This window comes from Berghia stephanieae, chromosome 11 (assembly GCF_034508935.2).
Source record: "Berghia stephanieae isolate SIO BIC M18660-M18661 chromosome 11, UCSD_Bste_1.3, whole genome shotgun sequence".
Classification (NCBI taxonomy): Eukaryota; Metazoa; Mollusca; class Gastropoda; order Nudibranchia; family Aeolidiidae; genus Berghia; species Berghia stephanieae.
This window is the reverse complement of record NC_088370.1, coordinates 21,223,585-21,244,053: the sequence shown is the minus strand read 5'-3', so window position 1 is coordinate 21,244,053 and position 20,469 is coordinate 21,223,585. Positions and strand designations below refer to the sequence as shown.

The following is a 20,469-nucleotide window of genomic DNA, read 5'->3' as shown; positions in this document are numbered from 1 at the left end:
AAAACAGATAAAATGGACGTTTCGGGTTTCCCGAATGAGAATTCGTCTGTAGTGTTTCATTCATCCCGTTTTGTTGATAAAGGGGAAACCCGAAATGTCCCTTTAACTGAGCTATGGGGACCCCCCACCTGCCCACCATGGGAGTGATAAAACACACTTGATCCTGACATTTACATCGACAGCTTCCCTCAAACTCAAAGAAAAGAACTCTGGCCAGGAATGGGGAAAACCAAGTCATCTCATTCCACTGCTTGTTTGTAAAGCGCTTTGGGAACGTTTACTGGATATTGCTCTATATAAAAGCTCAGCTTTTGTTTTGTTTTTTAAAGGAAAAAGATAAGGGTTCTACGGCGCTTGCAACACTATTAGGTTATTTCAGCACCAGTGAAAAGACAGAAAATGGGACAGTAAAAAAAAGATCTAGATTTACAAATGAAAGCACACGAGAAAACTTGGGACAAAGGGGTCTGGCTCAAATAGGGAGCAGATGTAGATTCCAAGTACATACTATTACTGTTACTTAGTTTGAGATCACCTTAAAGTCAAATCCAGACATAAGCACAGGATCCTACCAAGAAATATGTTTACAAATCATTATACATTCTGACCAACAAATAAAAGCATAACAGAAAGATGACGTACAAGGGAAAAATATAATCTCCCAAAACTACAACGATATACATTTCACTGTTTCCTTCCCAGCAAAAGACTCCTGCCAGGGCCAAGACAAAAGTAATCCCATTCAAGACAAAGACAAAAAGCAAACTCGGAATACAGATTCAGATATAAGGGGATAGAGGACACAGAAAGCAGTTGTAGATCTGATCACTTGAGAAAAAGAAAAGAGGCCTGGTTCTAATAGGGAATAGGTGTAGAGTCCAAGAGCAATTTATCAAAGTGTTTGTTTGAGATCTCCTTAAAGTCCCATCCAGAAACAAGCATTGCACACAAATACTTAGAAAATATATTGAAAACAAAATATCAGTGCATAACAGAGATATCATACACAAGGGAAAAAATTATCTTCTAAAACTAATAACGTACATTTGACAGTTTCCTTCCCAGACAGGGCCAGGACAAACCAAGTGATCCCATACCAAGAGAAAGACAGAATGCACCGTGGAAAAGGGAGACAAATAAAGCAGAGGGAGAGAAGACACAACAAGAGTGACCTCCCAGTCTACCATGAGTTGTTAAAAGATCCCACCCCAAGGAGACGCTTGAACGGGACAACTGACGAATGGGTTACAAGACCCTACTAATCTCCCACGAATAAGTGAGATATTATATTTATGGTGTTTGCAACACATTTAAGTAATTTCACCACAGGAAAAAGGAAGATAATGGAATAGTAAAAAAAATCATAGATTAACAATTGAAAGCAAACGAGAAAAATTAAGACATAGGGGAGTGGCTCAAATAGGGAACAGGGAACGGATGTAGATTCCAGGAGTACACAATCAGTGTTCTTAGTTTGAGATCACCTAAAAGTCTCATCCAGAAACAAGTACAGGATATACTCAAAAGTTTACAAACCAAATGATATATCAGTACACAGCAGAGAGATAGTTTACAAAGAAAAATAATACCATCTACCTAAAACTATAGCTGTATATTTGACTGTTTCCCTCCCAGCCAAGGACTCATGCGGCCAGGGGCAGGACAAATCGAGTAATCTAATTCCAAGACATAGACAGAAAGCAACTTGGAAAACAGATAAAGGAGGATATAAGTATAAGACGCAGTAAGTAACCTCCAGCCCACCATGAATGGGAGGTTGGAAGACTCCACTCAAGAATAAGTGAGAAGAAAGTATAGCGGCCAATTTTTCAAAGAGTGAAAATTGGACATCCTAACGCAAAGTACTGCCATGACCCAAAACAGCAGTATGTTTGGACTATTATATTATATAATATAATCTATTGTTTTGTTTTTAAGGTTTTATGGCTTGCAACACATTAAGGTCATATCAATGCCAGTACAAAGGAAGATGTTTGTTTTTGTTTTTAAGGGTTTTACGGCGCTTGCAACACATTTAGGTTATATCAGCGCCAGTAAAAAGGAAGAAAATGGGATAGTAATAAGTTCTAGAATTACAATTAAAGCACCCAAGAAAAAGCAAGACATAGGGGAACTGGGAACAAAGAGGGATCAGATGTAGATTCCAAGAGCATACCACCAACGTACTTAGTTTGAGATCACCTATAAGTCTCATCCAGACACAAGCACAAAATCCAACAAAGATGTTTGGATTGTTTTTAAGGGTTTTACGGCGCTTGCAACACATTAAGGTCATATCAGCGCCAGTAAAAAGGAAAAAAATAGGACAGTAAAAAGTTCTAGAATTACAATTAAAGCACCCAAGAAAAAGCAAGACATAGGGGAACTGGGAACAAATAGGGATCAGATGTAGATTCCAAGAGCATACCCCCAATGCACTTAGTTTGAGATCACCTATAAGTCTCATCCAGACACAAGCACAAAATCCAACAAAGAGGAATACACTCAAATGCTTGCATTATACATTAAAAATAACAAATATAATAACACATAACAGAGAGATGATTTACAAGGAAAAAAATATCATCTCCCAAAACAATAACTATGCATTTGACTGTTTCCCTCCCAGTCAAGGACTCCGGCCAGGGTCGGGACAAAACCGAGCAATTTCACACCAAGACGAAGACAGAAAGCAAGTTGGAAAACAGATATAAGGGGATAGAAGACACGGTAAGTACCTCCCTGCCCACTGTGGAGGTAGGGAACCCCATCCAGAATCCAACAAAGAGGAATACACTCAAATGCTTAAATTATACATTGAAAATAACAAATATAATAATACATAATAGAGAGATGATTTACAAGGTAAAAAAATATCCTCCCAAAACAATAGCCATGCATTTGACTGCTTCCCTCCCAACTAGGACTCAGGCTAGGGCCAGGATAAAACCAAGTAATCTCATTCCAAGACAAAGACAGAAAGCATGTTGGAAAACATAAGGGGATAGAAGACACAATATGTACCCCCTGCCCACTATTTTTTTTGTTTGTTTGTTGCTTTAGGTCTCTTCCAACACAATTGAGGTTATATGAGAGACCGCTGAAACAAAAAAAACAAGCAATCTAACAAAAATAGTACAAATGTAAATCAAAATCATAACCTAAAAATATCATAAGCTAAATTACAAATAACCAAGAACAAACAGGCAGAAGATTTACAGAAAAAAAAATATCCCCTGTCAAAAATACAATCACAAACCAAAGAAGCAGGATAGGCTAGTAAAGAGAAGAAGAAACGACATCACTATCGATCGTACACCCATGCGAACATCATAGGTATATGATTCAAGGGTGATGCTCCCATCCAACCACCCGCCCTGCCCACTATGGGAGGTCAGGAACCCCACCCAGTGCAACACATTAAGGTCATATCAGCGCCAGTAAAAAGGAAGAAAATGGGATAGTAAAAAGTTCTAGAATTAAAATTTCATAAAGCACAAAAGAAAAGGTGAGACAAAGGGGAATTGGATCAAATAGGGAACAGGTAGATTCCAAGAGCACACCATCAAAGTACTTAAGTTTGAGATCACCTAAAAGTCTTATCCAGACACAAGTACAGGTCCCAACTAAGAGGAATACACTCAAATGTTTACAAATCATATATTATAAGTAAACTAAACATAATACAATGCATAACAGAGATGATTTACAAGGAAAACAATATCATCTCCCAAAACTATAACTATACATTCGACTGTTTCCCTCCCAGCCAAAGAACTCCGGCAAGGGTCAGGACAAAACTAAGTAATCTCATTCCAAGACAATGACAGGAAACAATTGGAAAAAGGGTATGGGAGGATAGAAGACACAGCATGTACCTCCCCGCCCACTATGGGAGGTCGGGATCCCCACCCAGTACAAAGGAAGAAAATGGGTTAGTAAAAAGTTATAGAATTACGATTAATCCATCCAAGAAAAGGTAAGACAAAGAGGAATTGGTTCAAATAGGAAAAATATGTAGATTCAAAAGCACACAATCAAAGTAGTTAGTTTGAGATCACCTAAAAGTCTCATACAGACACAAGCACGGGTTCCCCACTAAAAGGAATACACTCAAATGTTCACAAATGATATATAATACGTAAACAAAACATAATACAGTGCATAATAGATGATTTACAAGGAAAAAAATATCATCTCCCACAACTAATTATACATTTGACTGTTTCCCTCCAAGACAAAGACAGAAAGCAAGTTGGAAAACAGATATAGGGGGATAGATGACACAGTAAGTACTTCCCTGCCCACTATGAGAAAGGGACAACTGATGAGTAGGCTAAAAGAAGACCCTACCAGCAGACTCCACTAATCCCCCCAGGAATGAGAGAGACAACAGGATTGATAATTAAATAAATAAATGAAAAAAAAAATAAAAAATTACTTTAAAAAAAATGAAAAAAATAAAGAACGAAAGAAAAAAAATTAAAAATAAGAAAATGAAAGAAAGCAGGTATTTTTTTTTTTTTTTCATTTTTCTGTTTATTTTTATCTTAGGACATGAATAACCATCTCAGATGTGAGCAACATATTCAAATGTGAGATCTATGCTGCCACGCATTGACAAAACAACTTATTCTCACTTCGACCACAAGTATTTATTTCACTTCACATTGGATAAATTTAGGTGAATCTTGTCCAAAAAAATTGTTTAAACCTGAGATTTCAAAAAAAAAAGTTCTGAAAGAAGTCTCCGGTATGACTATTTGACACGTTATGATCCAACATCAATAATGTAGAGTATAAGTTCTCTGGAGAAGAACTATTTTTAAAAAAGTTGTTTTGTAAAAGCACGACAGTATGTGCCGACTTAAAAGCAAAATCAATCCAAACCTAACTATTGGCTGCACTTCCACGCATCATCATCGCAAATATACTTGATAAAACAATTAAGTAAACAGCATCATTAACCTTAAAAGTGCTGATGAAGAAAATATGTATGGCAAGTGAAGAATTAAAAAAAAAAAGTCACCACAACAAAGTAATTTTTAAAAACAACGCATCATAATTTTAAGTGGTGAATAATAATAATAATTAAGAAAACAGGGTGAATTTTTTATTTCTTTTTTAATTTTAAAAGCATTAAGTACAAACTTCAAAATCAAAAGATTTAAAACAACAAGATAAATTTAAAATAAATGAAAATAAAAATAAAAATAAAAACTTTTGAAAAAAAAGTTTCTGAGGCTGTAAATTTTAACGTTATACATACATGCTGTAACTGTAAGTTTCTCTTCCCCCTTCCCTCACTCACCTGTTAAAATTTGAGTGTGTAAGCAAATTGACATTGGTTGTTATCAAAGATCATTTTAGAAAAAAAAAAATAAAAAAGAAGAAAAGATAGACAAAATTATGCTAATCAAAATTAAACCACAATCACTTTATAATAAATAAATGAGAACTGATTATGCGAATTTCTGAACATATTTGGTGGTGAAATAAATACACACATCAGCACATAATACCGAATGATGAGATTCATAATGTTTCAAGTTCAAGTATATCAGTCCATGTAAACTATCTTCAATTTATTATAAAAAATGTTGGTTAAAACTTAAGAGACCAACAAATAATTTAAAAAAACAACAACCCCAAACAAAATGCCAACTTTGGTTTTGTAATTTGCACTGATTCAGTGACTTTTCTTAAAGCTTGAGTGTAAAGCTATTTTAAACCAAAATAAAAAATTAATTGGTTCTGTTATTGTTATAAAGCTAAATTCTACTTCAACAAAATGGGAAAATATAATATATTAACAACTCGTTCACTGCACCGACTGACCATTATCCAATAAATAAACAATCAATGTTATTTATACATATAATTTCTTAAATGCCATTCCTTGACCCACATAATATAATCCTATTCACACCTGCAGTTTATACATTGTCCATTTAAGATAATATTTTACTCTTTTTTTTTCGTACATTTTTTTATCTATTTTTTTTTTTTAAAAGGTTTTGTCACACTAAAAACCATTATGTTACGCCTCAACTACACACATCTCTACTGGTATGAAGTGGGACGTTAACAATAATTAATCCAAAAAAAAAAAAAATAATAAACAACAACCATTACACAACTTTCCACATCTCTCTGCCTGTCCCCACTCCAATGCTAAAACAATACAACGTCCAATCAAAGATTGTCAATTAACTACCCGTTAATATTTTTTTTTTTTGGAACTACTAATTTTGAATGTCTGTTGTCTTTACTGGCGATCGTATTCTTCGGCGATGGCCTCCAAGAAATCCATGGTGTAGAGGTAGTGCTCGGGTTTGACGCTGGGAGAGGCAGGAGGGAATAAATGAATGAATGAATAAATGAATAAAACCAAATCCACAAATGAATATGTAACAGCTTTAAAAATAAACATAAAATGAAAACAAAAACAAAATACCAATCGAGGAATGTTTCGGTTCAGTCTCAAAAGCACTCCTCAGCCAATGACAAAAATTATAGAAAAAAGAAAAATGACATGTGAAATCAAGAATGGTGGGAGTAGTCCTGTATTGTTGTTTTGGCTGACGACTAAGGAAGCATTATGGGTATAAAACATTCCTAGTTTGGTATTTAGTATTTTAGAGAATGTTTGAAGTCAAAATGCTTGCATAAAGTAAAGAATGATAATGAAAAGAATAAAACTGTTGTTGGACATTTATTTCAAAGTTCTGTTAAAACTCTAGTACTAATCGTTATCCACATCCATTCCAAAAGTTCTTTAAAACAATAAGATTTGTAACTAGTTTTTATGGTGGTTGCAACACTTTTCGGTCAATTCAGAACCAGTAAAATGAAAGATAATAGAGAAAAATGTGTAAATTTGAAGTTAAAAGGACCAAAGAAATGGCAAGACAAAAAGGACTGATTAAAGGAGGGAACAGAATATTCCACAAGCAATCCATAAATGTGCCTATTTTGACAATAATACCTAATAGCCTCATCCAGATACAAGATAAGGATCCCGCTGTGAAGGATGCACTCAAATACTTACAGAGTATAATATATTTGAAACTAAAATCTATAATAGCAGTAGTAGTGGTAGTAGTCAGAATTTCTGGATTGACAAAGTGCTCAGAATAAAAATAAAATCAATACCAGATAAAATCCCATATCAGAACCCCCTGGACAGTATGAAGGTAAATACAGACCTGATTCCCAATTCCCCTCAAAAATTCGAGGTGCTAAAAATAACTTCTTTTTTTTTGGCTTCAACTGCAGAATTACATAATCTAATTTGAATAAACATCACTTGAGAAAAGTTTGGCACCACAGCACGCATATTCAGAACTACAAACCATTAATCAAGTCTTTTATTAGAGCAGATTATCAATTTTATAACACTAATCATGGCAACTTATCTTTTTCCCCTTTAAAACTGCGAATTTTTAACGATTTATATATAGGCAGATTTGTAAATGGCAAACAAAGAAAACTCAAAACTTACTTCTTTAACCCGTATATACATCCAGCCAAATCTTTAGTCATCTTTCCACTGTCAACACAGTCAACGCAGGCCTTCTCCATCTTGGTGGCAAAGCTAGAGAAAAAGTATACAGCAGATATAATTATAAAATAACAGCCACTATTACAAAATTAACGAATCCCTTTCATTAAGTGAGCTATATCATATGCATAATTACAGACTTTCAACGAAAACAAGCTAAAATCTATGTTATGTTTTATCCATATTCAAAGAAATCTAAATATTTTATTTATCATATCTAAACAAATTATCTCTATAAAATGCTTTCAAATTGACGTGGTGTAGTTCATCATGATCATATACCAATTTCCAATAAAATTATTATATTTTGAACACTTTTTCAGGTAAAAAAAAATTTATTCTGGAGGAAAAAAACAAACTGGCCTTCAAAAAATGTGTGAACACAGATTATATATATATGTGACCCTCCGCCTCGAACCGGTATTAAGTCGGGATTTGGAAAACGAAGAAAACCAGTTTTAAAGTGGAAATGGTCAAAATGATCAAATTTCAGTTTTTGGTTGTTTCAGAAACTACAATAATTTTTCTACATGAAAACATAATAATTCAACATAAACATTGACGATAAGTTATATAAATGTCAAGTTTAAAAATGCAACTATCAGTGACACATTCAAAACGAGAGTTGACTTTCTCTCAGAGAGCCACCCTTTCCAAGGCTTAGTAATACCGAGTCTTTTTCTCCACCAATAAGATGTAAGATATCACAGCAAAGGGCGTGTCTTTATCTATCTCAGAGAAAGCATGACTGTTTCCACAATTTCATGGTTCAACCAATAATGAACTTTAAAAACTGTAAACAAGTCTAGGTTTTTCCCTGACAACCTTACAATGAATGATTCTGATTGGTCAACACTCATCACATGCGCTGTGGCTGTAGGCCATAATGCTCAGGCGATGCTTCATGACATCAACATGCGTGTGTTACATATGTGTGTGCGTTTGTGCATTTTGATACACACCACGTGCTTTTATTTCATTGTCTAGCTGCATTGGGTAATGATTGAGGTGGGGGTCCTCCTTTGTCCCTCTTTTTTTTATTCATGAAAGTATAGGATATGCTAAGTAGGACAACAGTTGCCTAATCTTACACTTACAGAGATTGTTGTAGGATAAACATTTAATTTTAAGTACAAAAGCAGAATAATAGAGAGCCTTCAACAATTAATGAACTGTAACTAAAAAATGAAATGGATAGATAAACAGACAGGCAGACAAACCTATGGATAAATAGATATGTAGATAGATAGATAGATAGACAGACAGACAGACAGACAGACAGACAGACAGACAGACAGATAGATAGATAGATAGATAGATAGATAGATAGATAGATAGATACATAGATAGATAGATAGATAGATAGATAGATAGATAGATAGATAGATAGATGAAGGGGAGAGAGATATGTAGATAGATAGATGGATAGGTAGATAGATAGATAGATAGATAGATAGATAGATAGATAGAAAGATAGATAGATAGATAGATAGATAGATAGATAGGTAGATGAAGGGGAGAGAGAGACAAACAGAGAGAGGGAGAGAGAGGGAGAGGGAGATGGAGAGAGAGAGAGAGAGAGAGAGAGAGAGAGAGAGAGAGAGAGAGAGAGAGAGAGAGAGAGAGAGGGATGTTCGTTTTGTCGTGCTTTCTTTGTATATTGAAAGAAAGGGGGGGGGGGGGGGGGGGGGGGGGGGGGGGGGGGGGGGGGGGGGGGGGGGGGGGGGGGGGGGGGGGGGTCTTTTTAGACAATGAACAATGTGGTGGAACGCTAAGGAAAACTTGAGAGATTCAATAACATGTTTTCATGTAAGTCACTACACAATAAGCCCCACCTCCTCCTCAAGCTGTCATCTGACTCAAAATGGAAACAATGCAATGATTGATTTGACCAGCCCATTTCTCTAATTGCAATCTCATTGGTCAATATGTTTCCAGTTGATTGACTATGACTTACTTTGTAACAAAATGCTTTCTTTAAACTATCCCTACAAGTCTTTGCTCCGCCTTCATCCCTTTCTTCATGTCTACCTCACTCTCTCCGTCTCCCTTTTGTTTCTTTCACACAAACAAACTCTCTCTCTCTCTCTCTCTCATACACACACACACACATACACTTATACAGGTTTCAATCTTTATTATATTTCCCTCGCGTCCTCTTAATGCACAAGCAGTCTCTCTCCCCTCCCCCTCTCGCTCCTCTTTTTCTCTATCTCTCTCTCTCACATGTGTGTCGGTTTGTGTGTGTGTGTGTGTATTTTACTCTCTCAATCTATCTCTTCCTCTCTAATCCTCTTTCTTGATAATTCTTTCCCTGCCCACCCGGCTTCACGTAGTTTCAAAACTGTACTTTCAAATTTCAACCTTCTTTAACTTTTGTCATTTTGAAATCGTATTTTCTCTATTAAATAAGACAAAAATTTCACATTAATAATTCTTATTTCATTGATTCTTTATTTAAATATCAAAAATTCTTGAAAAAGTGAGCAATTGACGGCGTTTTTTTTCCAGTGTTTTATTTGTTTTAAGAACATCTTACATAATAATGAATAACTACAAAAGTAATAATTGGATTGTTTCAAAAATTTGTATGTACATTATTAAATGTATAAGCTAAGCTCATGCCAAATTTCACTATTCTCGTCAAATTTTTGATATCCGTATCTAAGGAGTTATCTTTATCCATTGATTTAACTGTGCGTGAAAACAGTGCCTCACTTCAAAGTCGATTTTCTTAAAACTTGGTTTTTACACTCTCCCTACTTCAAACGGTCATAACTCGACAACAAATAATCAGAATTGTATAAATTTAGTATCAAATTTTAAAGCATAAAATAAGCTGTGATTGGGTACCAAAAACCCAAAATTGAAAAATCCGACTTAATACCGTTTCGAGGCGGAGGGTCACATATATGAGTAGCAGGGCTGCTATAACAAATATAATTTACAGAAGAAAAAAAAAGTTTGTTATATCATCATTTCAGATTAATTTCTACTTTTTGAAATTTGAACTTTTGTGGACAGAAAAAAACCCCACGTTTTTTCTTTTCTTAATTGGGACTACAACATCTTGATGAAATCAACATCTGCTGTCGTTAGTTGTATGAACTTTAATATAAACCCTCAGCTTTTAATAATAGAATAATTAATAAATAATCAAATTCCCTTCATTCATCCCATAGGGGAAATTTGTCTTTAGCTTTAATTCCAAGGGAAAACTGGAATGACCCAGGCATCAGCTGCAGTGCAGCGCCACAAACCGAGCTAGGGGGAGATGACTTGCTCAAGGCCACATGGCGCAGCGGTTATTTGAACTCGGTACCTTTCAGATACGAAGCAAAGACCATACCGCTGAGCCATACTGCGCCAATAATGTAAAATGGGAGTTGTATTTGCAAGATCTGAATTTGAAACTGAATGTTACTCAAAGTCGACTCAATTCTGAGTATTTGTTTTCGAGGACAGAGAGAGTTGTTGAATGTGGTAGCCGTTGTAGGTGTTTATTTATATTTACAAATGTGGGATATCCCTTAAGAGGAGACAAGATAAACTTACTGCTGTAATTCAGGGTTGCCGTCTAATTTGCCTCTGTGTTCCAATCCTCTAGTCCATGCATAGATACTGGCAATGGGATTTGTGCTGGTGGGGTTACCCTGAAAAAAACAAAAAAACATTTTAAATAATCAAAATCCAGATTGTTTATTCCAACACAAAAGGGGATGAATTCTGTAGTCAGCTGAGAAGTGAAACCTTAAGACAGCAGTCAGCAGCAATTGGTATTTACCCTTTGGATAGGACATTTGTCTGTTGCAAAGTGATTTACTAACAACCCCCCCTCCCCCCTTTAGAGGACAGATCCTCTTCAAAATAAAAAAAACCCCACTTAAGTTGGAACTCTACAAAGGACATGAAAATGACAAACAACCCAAACTAAATGAATAATAAAAAAAAAAAAAAAGCTTACGTCAGCCGCAGTGGTGGTGACAAATAGTATAATACGGTCTTCTGACATACCTTTTGGTGTTCTCTGTAATGTCTGGTGACAGTTCCGTGAGCAGCTTCAGCCTCAATGGTCTTGCCATCGGGACACATCAACACACTGGTCATCAGTCCCAATGATCCATATCCTGGAAGATTAAATATGAGTATGAAAAATACAAATAAATAAATATGCAAATTATTTTTTAAAACTGAATAAATATACCCAAAATTATTTTTTAAAAATGAATAAATGAATATATAAATAAATTAAGAAATAAATGAAGACAAAGCTTCTTGACAACTTATCTTTTAAAGAGAGAAAGAAATAAGTATCAAAAGAAAAATACAAGCCAATAAAAAGCTGCCAAACAAAAGCCCAATCTTCCTCTTCTTCTTAAAAAAAAACTAAGTGACTTGGACTGAGCATAACTGTCTATGTGCATATAATTGAGCATTTACCCAAGCCCTTATATCGCGCATTATCCACTCAACATGCTCAAAGCGCTTTATAAGGAGTCCCTATCCAACAGCAACATTTAACATGTTAGATAAGACACGACTTCTGTTAAGTGATTGTACAATTTGTTTTTTTTTCAATGACAAACCTGTTAATGGCCAGGTACTCATTTTACACCTGAATATGGTGAGAGAGTAAAAAGGACTATACGCCGCTAGAAGCGGGACTCGAATCAAGGACCCATCGATTCGAAGGCGAGTGTTATACCACAAGACCCACATTGCAGTAAATCTTTATATCTCTCATTATTTCCCAAGAAGCTTGATACTAGAAGGTAGAATCTTTTATGAGCAACAAGCAGAGACGCCAACTTTAAATTTGGCTCACAGGAGTTTCAGACACCACTTGTAGGAATTTCAATGCAGAAAGAGGAATTTCCGCACACAAGAAAAAGGAATTGGAATGGTATTTGGCATTGTGTTTACATATTGTATAGAGTTCTAAATAGATAACTGATAAGAATTATATTATGATATATAAAAACATCGCAAAATACAATCCTAAAGTTTCCTTACTTCAAATGAAGAAAAGCGCCAAACCTTAATGGTAGAGATACTGGTGGTAGTGAGAATGATGTGGTGCTGGTGGTTGTAGTAATAGTGGTAGTGATGATGATATGGTGGTGTGGTGGTTGAAGTAATAGTGGTAGGGATGATGATGTGGTGGTGGTGGTTGTAGTAGTAGTGGTAGTGATAATGATATGGTGGTGGTGGTTGAAGTAGTAGTTGCAGTGATGATGATGATGTGGTGGTGGTTGTAGTAGTAGTGGTAGTTGCAGTGATAATGATGTGGTGGTGGTGATTGAAGTAGTAGTGGTAGTGATGATGATGTGGTGGTGGTTGCAGTAGTAGTGGTGAGTGGATGATGGTTGTAATTCTAGTGGCAGTGATGATGATGTGGTGGTTGGGGGGGGGGGGGGGGGGTGTGTCCTTGGAACAATTTGACCTCACCGGAATTTGACGGAAGTTGCCCGGAACCCGGAATTTTTTGCTCCAGACCGGAGTTTTTTCCGGTGAAACCGGAGTTTTGGCATCACTGAACAAGTATTTGGCTGGTTAAAAAAATGAAAACAACTCACCCTGGGCCACGACGTCAGATTGGACATCTCCGTCGTAGTTCTTACAGGCCCATACGAATCCACCAGATGACTTGAGTCCTTGGGCAACCATGTCATCAATCAGACGGTGCTCGTACCAGATTCCAAGCTTGTCAAACTCAGCCTTGTACTGACTGAAATAAAATCGAACATTTTAAAAGACATGTTTGCAGTAAGGGTTTTACGGCATTTCAATTGAGATTGTTCAAAGTCATATCATCAACTTTGGTTTTTTGTTATTGTGAAAAAGGAATTGCTTTGATAAAATTAAATTGCATTGAATTCAATCAGTCATGTTAACTCTTAGACAACTAGCCTGGATTATTTCATACAATTTCTTGTTTTTAAAAAAAAAAATTTATTGAATAAAATCACAGGTCTGATGTCTCCACCAAACGAATAATAACAGAGATGCAAAATAAATAGTCTCAAACTCGAAATAAGAAGAGAGAAAATAAGGAAAAGAAGGAAAGGTGATAATGAAAAGAAAAGTGATAATGAAAAGAAGAAAAGAAAAGGAGGGGGGGGGGGCGGTCTAAGAGAGAGAGAGAGAGAGAGAGAGAGAGAGAGAGAGAGAGAGAGAGAGAGAGAGAGAGAGAGAGAGAGAGAGAGAAGAGAGAGAAGAAGAGAAAGAGAGAGAAAGAGAGAATAGAGAGAAAGAGAGAGAGAGAGAGAGAGAGGAGAGAGAGGGGGGGGGGGGGGCAAATGAAAGATAAAAAAATGAAGGAATGAAAGAAATAAAACCAAAAGGAAAAGAATTAAAATATATGAAATATTTTTCTAAAAAGACAGAAGACAACAAACCCCCCCCCCCCCCAAACATCCTTTGATTATACTGTACTGGCAGCAATGAAATGATACATTTGTTTCAACTCTGTCATTTGTAAAAAAATCCTCCTACCTGTCGAAGATTTCCTGGAAAATGTCCTTGAAGCGTCCATCGTAACGTTTGAGGATAGTGTTCTTGGTGCTCATGTACAGGGGCCAGCCCTTGGAAAGACTGTACTTGAAGCAGGCGTGGGCAAAGTCAGCAATGGACTGAAAAGGAACAGGTGTGCCTGATGTAAACATAATGTAAACGTTGCTTCTCGAAGCTCGAAGAAATAAATAACAATGTGGATCCTGCACATCAATGTTTTGTTTATTCATCTTAACAACGTCACTACCACATTATCTCATTCATCTGTAGTGTTTCATTCATCCTGTTTTGTGATAAAGGGGAAACCTGAAACGTCCATTTTACCTGTTTTCATAATTAAATTAAAGCTTACATTCAATTTCACATTGTCATTTATTTCTGATGTAAACATAGAAGGTATGGATTTGATGCTACTCAATTGTGTGTGTTAACGATTTTTAGATTGCCATAGAGGTAATCAGTTCTCATTCATTGAATTCTCTGAACAGACCCTGAGTCTTCTTCTTTCAAGTCCTTCATAACCATTTGGCCCATGGAGCCGGAGTTTATCCCGATTTCTATAGCGTGAAATGGACAATAGCAAATTCCTTGCTATTGTTTGGATAGTAGTCTATCACAAACTACTTTCGGCCAGATCTAACAGACCCAGCCACCCAATTACTACTGGGCGGACAGGGGAGGCCATGAAAATTTCTCAACTGCACCCAGAATCAATCTCTCTCTACAAACTGAATTGGAAGGCAGAGCTGGTGAGTATTTTATCCAAACGCATACTAACTATAGATAGTTCGAAGTTGACGTCACTCAGGTCTTTGTTATTGTTTTTTGCAATCCGCGTTTATGAGTAATTCTCACTAAACTGTATTAACCCGCCTATAAACATTCATGGTTACACACAGTTTTATGTAATACTTCCGGATGGCAATATTGTGAGCTTTTTAGCCAAGCGCATACTATCTGTAGTGATTTAAGCATATTCAATTCCTCACAATTTATTTCTTACCTTATCAGTGTTGTACATGGCCATGCCAACACCTCCACCACTCTTGAAGTCGAAGACCGGCATCTTGATGGGTGCTCCTCCATTGGATGGGGTGAAGATAAGATCCAACTGACCTTCTCCGTCAGCTACAAAGTCTGTGGCTTTGTACTAGAGGGTTGGAATAAAACAAGATTAAAATTAAATCAAAATCAGCAAAATGAAATAAGTCTTGAAATTTATCGGTCTTACTAACTTACTTATCCGAACCAGTGACCACCTGAGCTCTAGCCCTTCGCCTTGTGCCATGACGTAGAAGTTAGACGTCTTTTGTCGTTGTTCCAGGTGACTATACAGTGTGTTATTGATGCTTGGATTTGGTGGGAGGAAGAGGTCTTGAAGAGGTTGACATTCAAGCAAGTGGTGTGTTACCGTCTCATTGGGGTGTTGACATAAGGAGCAGGAAGGGGAAGTGTCTTTAAAAATACTCTGTTCGAACTACATTAAAAAAAAAAAAAAAAAAGGAAAAAGTTTTTTGCACCCTTAATGTATAAATATGAATCGCAAGGTTTATCACACTTCTTGTAGCCTTTATTGGAGAAGAGGATGCTTTTTACCTCAAAAGTACTTTTTGTCTGATTTGAAAGACCTGGCTAACCATTTGAGTGTGAACAGGGGGCCAGAAAAACTTGCTAAATTCTTCTTTAAAAGCATTAACTTAAACAAATTTTTTTTTACGTTTATATATAATAATATATAATATATATATATATATATATATATATATATATATATATATATATATAATATAATATATAAAGATGAAGATAGAGAGAGAGAGAGAGAGAAGGAGGAGAGAGAGAGAGAGAGAGAGAGAGAGAGAGAAGAGAGAGAGAGAGAGAGAGAGAGAGAGAGAGAGAGAGAGAGAGAGAGAGAGAGAGAAGAGAGAGAGAAATCTGCTCTTACCTGATCTCCGTGAGCGTGACGTCCGATGACGATGGGTTGGGTCCAGCCTGGCACCAGACGGGGGATGGATTTACACAGGATGGGCTCACGGAACACAGTGCCACCTAGGATGTTACGAATGGTACCATTGGGACTCAGCCACATCTTCTTCAGCTTGAATTCTGAGCAATAAGGACGGGGGGGGGGGGGGGGGGGGGGGGGGGGGGGGGGGGGGGGGGGGAAGACAGATATTTTAAAAATATATTATAAATTTCTTTTAGAAAGCTTTCATTGTCATCAATTATAAACACAACAATAATAAATAAACAAACAAAAACCACACACACACACACACACACACACACAGATGTAAGAAAAAAAAATTAAATTCAAATTCAAAAGTGGCTAGGGGAAATACCAATAAAGGTCTATTGAAATACCTGTCTGGAAGTATTGGCATAATTAAACAATTCGGGGGAATAACTAGAAGTAAAGACAAATAAAATTATGACTGAGTTATCCCTCTTCGCTCTCTCTCTCTCTCTCTCTCTCTCTCTCTCTCTCTCTCTCTCTCATCCACTCCTCTCTCTCTACTCTACACACACACACACACACACACACACACGCATAAACACACAAGAATTTGACGCGTCTGCTACTGCACTGGGCGAGCGAGTAACCTTTTGGAGGTCGTGGCAAGGACGTGCGAAAGACCAGACAAAACACGCAGGCGGCAGGGCAGGGTTGGGTTGTCATGCCACACAATGTCAAGATAAGCTTACAATGAAGTCACAACTTATCACTGACGACTAGTAACAAAAAAGTCAAATCATGACACATTAACATTACACGACATACACCCTTTCTGTATACGTGACCTATTGTCATCGGTGATAAAGAGCAGAGCAAAGCCAAGCGAGCGTAGGTAATTTCTTTATAAAATTGGTTGTAAAATTATACACTAATAATAATAATAATAATAATAATAATAATAATAATAATAATAATAATAATAATAATAATAATAATAATAATAATAATAATATTTTGCCAAGAACATCAAAAACTGACAAATTGTATATTATGACACATGCCAGACGAAGCAAGAACCTAACCGGAAATCAGTAGGTCTGAGGTTCGATCTCCAATCGAGGCAGGTTGATTTACTTTTTTTCTTTTCTTTTTTTTTCTTTCTTGTTTGTCTGGCACTGTTTCATTCATTCACACATTTTCATATCTTTATCTTACACCAGTGCCTGCTCCCTAATTTCTCGCTTTGACATTTAAATTGCTCGGGCAATGCTGCCCCATTCGTTCTGCTTACTCCAGGCTTCACGAATAAGCCCGACGTTGTCTAAAACAACAAACATGCGAGTGAACAAAATCGTGTTTACGTATTACAACTTGTTACGCTCAATGCGGGTTTTTTTTTCGTAAACAAGATTTACACTCGAGAGGCAACGGCACCGCTCGCGAAAGAAAAACAATAAAGATATAAAATAAAATAACAATGGTAGTGGGGAATATACACCCTACCTTACGACTTATGGTGTAAGCAAGCGTTTGTATCTGAGTGAGCGAGCGAATGTGGGATACTTCTAAACATTCAACGCAAAAAATGTTATGTATTTCATTTCCAAAACATATAACAACAAACAAACAAAAAACTGTAATACAATAACCAACCCCCCCCCCCCCCCACGACGTAATGACGTGTACTTATTTGCAGGTCTGACAACTTAAATTGTTATGGCCTCGTTGTAGTTGTAATGGAAATATAATTTACTCTCAATCCAACGTAAAATATTATCCATTACAACAATGTTAAAACAAACCCCATTTGCGTTTGGATATCAAACCTGCAATAAATAATAACATTTGCACGAAGCCCAAAAAATAAGTCCAGCGTCTTTACACGGAAAGAGGCATTGTTCAATTGAGCACGCGGATCGCCATCAAACGCACGCATTTCTTTCTCTCCATCTCAAAACATAATCTAGAGATATGAGGGCGAAGCTCCATCTTCACCCATTGAAATTCTGGCCAACCCGTCCATCCGGCACTGAAAGAATTGTGTTTATTTTGGCCAGAAAACTAATTTTATATCAGACGTGTTCAAAGAAAAAAAAAATGAAGGAAAAAAAAAGAAGAGCTCTTTACAAATTCTCTGGTTTAAGAATCTTTGACACGTATCTTTGGGTGGCCATCTTAATTAATCTATCTTCTTATTCTTCTTTCTCCTTCATATTATTGTCTTCATACTTGAATATCTAGTTAGTGAAGGAAAGCCGTTGTCTTCCTAAACTCTGTCAGGGAGAAATAAAGTTTAGCTTTCTACTATATCTGAAGTAAAACTTTGCCGGACAATTTTTTTTTAAATTAAAAAAAAAAAACAAAAAAAGATAAAGCCGAGCCATCGACACACTTGGCCCAATGGTCCAAGACAGGTATGAGTACGTGTGAATCTTCATTAAATATTCAATATAACAACCCCCCCCCCCCCCCTCCCCACCGACACACTCATAATATACTACCACCATCATTTTCCACCTCTTTCCGCCACCATAACACTTCGCCTTGTCCTGTTTCTCTTCCGACAATGGTCGTCACCATAAATCCCGTTAGTTAGGTCATCCAATCCCTTTGTCTCCTACAAACAACACAGACACACAACAAAGACACATTCATCGTCGTGTGTCGTCCCCCACAATCAACACTATGACGATGTAAATAGGTTGGTATTAGAAATAAAACAAAAAAGCTCTCCGGCCAAATCAATCAATCAATCAAATCAACAAAAAATAGATATATACTTAAAAAAAAAAAGAAAATAAAAGTTTTAACAGAGTCAGGCAGTATCAATTAATATTGTCGCATGACAGCCCTCACCCCCGCCCCTCCCCCTCCCCAACGTCCTTGTGCATCACACACTGTAACAAATTATAGTAGCATAACCGTCAGAGTTGTTAATAAAGTATATCGAATCAAATTAAAAATGAATGAATAATTAAATAAATAAAACTCGTGTTAACCAAATAACCGAATAAGAGGCGTCACCAAAAGAAGACAATCAAAAGTGACGTCACCATAGCACACTAGAGACTAAGGCAAGGACGTCACTAAAAGATCAGAAAGCCTTGAAATTGGCGTCATCCAAAAACCATAAATACCAGCAAACAGATTCAAACATATAATTTTACAACTGTATGATTGTATTATTGAGTCGGGATGGCCAAGATCGGCAATATATTATATATAAGTACCCTTTAACGAGAGAGAGAGAGAGAGAGAGAGAGAGAGAGAGAGAGAGAGAGAGAGAGAGAGAGAGAGAGAGAGAGAGAGAGAGAGAGAGAGAGAGAGAGAGAGAGAAAGAGAGAGAGGAGATACAAAGCGAAGCGTCTTTTTCTTATTATTTTTTTAAACTTGCAGTCTGGGTGGGTTATATCGATCTGAGCCGTCACGAAATCCGAAATGTGACTGAGAAATTGTCAATCAAATTACACATTGTATCAAATCATCATAGCCATGTCCGCCTGTCGTCTGCGCACGACTTCCACGGAATTAATCACCAGACTTGACACACGCATCAAATCAAACGAAAAAATGTTATATCATTTCTCTAGGTTTTTTGGTTGTTTGTTATTATTTATTTATTTATTTATTTATTTTTGGATTAGGGGGTGGGGGGGGGGGATATAAATTTCATAAGAAAAAAAAAAAGATCTGGTTATCAAACCCAACATACAAAATTTCCAAACTTAGAGACTAATACACTTCCAAATAATTTAGAATTGATGAATATACTATACCTGTCATCTGCATTTTTTGCGGCCGCAAATATCAAGGCGATCCGCAAATTTTGACAAATTTCCCAAAATTGGCAAATCGTGGCAAATTTTGGGAAAACTGGCAAATCGCGTGGCAAATTTTGGGGGAAAAAAAGAAACGAAAACAAAATTACGAAAAAAAAGTGCGAAACTTGAGAAATGTTGCAGCTTTGTCTGGGCCCAAACCAAGGGAAGCTACTCTCTATGGATAATGATCCTTTAAAATCTTTGTAACAACGCTATTCACAGTCATTTCATTAAATTCATAAATGCAGCCTCCTTAAATGTAATAAATTGTCTTTTATATATATATTTTTCTGTATCGCATGTTAATTTTTACTGAAACGCTTAGTTCTCCTCGGCAAATTTTTGGGCAAATTTTGGTCTTTTTGGCAAATTTCTTGGCAAATTTTGGCAAATGTTAGGTCCCCATTTGGCAAAAAATGCAGATGACAGCTATACTTCTAAGGGGATGCCGATAGCTCAATTGGCAGAGAACTCGCTCTTCATAAGTAAGGGAACAAGATCGATCCAAGGTGAAGTCGAACTTTTTATTCTCTCTCTCACCGGCCCATCCACATAGCCGTGATTGAATACTTGGGTCTATTAGATATGGCGGAACGTACTACGCAATCGATCAG

General features: G+C 36.5%; 1 protein-coding gene across 1 annotated transcript in view; it reads right to left on the bottom strand.

Moving 5' to 3' along the window:
- Positions 1 to 4,513: 4,513 nt before the first annotated feature.
- Positions 4,514 to 20,469, bottom strand: part of LOC144956486 (isocitrate dehydrogenase [NADP], mitochondrial-like) — a 36,536-nt gene continuing 20,580 nt past the window's right edge. The window contains exons 4-11 of the mRNA XM_078887021.1: positions 16,023 to 16,183; positions 15,081 to 15,227; positions 14,060 to 14,196; positions 13,141 to 13,292; positions 11,579 to 11,691; positions 11,120 to 11,217; positions 7,505 to 7,597; positions 4,514 to 6,341 (exon numbers count right to left, since the gene is read on the bottom strand). Of these exons, the coding sequence (XP_078743147.1) occupies positions 6,269 to 6,341; positions 7,505 to 7,597; positions 11,120 to 11,217; positions 11,579 to 11,691; positions 13,141 to 13,292; positions 14,060 to 14,196; positions 15,081 to 15,227; positions 16,023 to 16,183 (974 nt within the window). The 3' untranslated portion in view covers positions 4,514 to 6,268. The remainder of the gene's footprint in view (positions 6,342 to 7,504; positions 7,598 to 11,119; positions 11,218 to 11,578; positions 11,692 to 13,140; positions 13,293 to 14,059; positions 14,197 to 15,080; positions 15,228 to 16,022; positions 16,184 to 20,469) is intronic.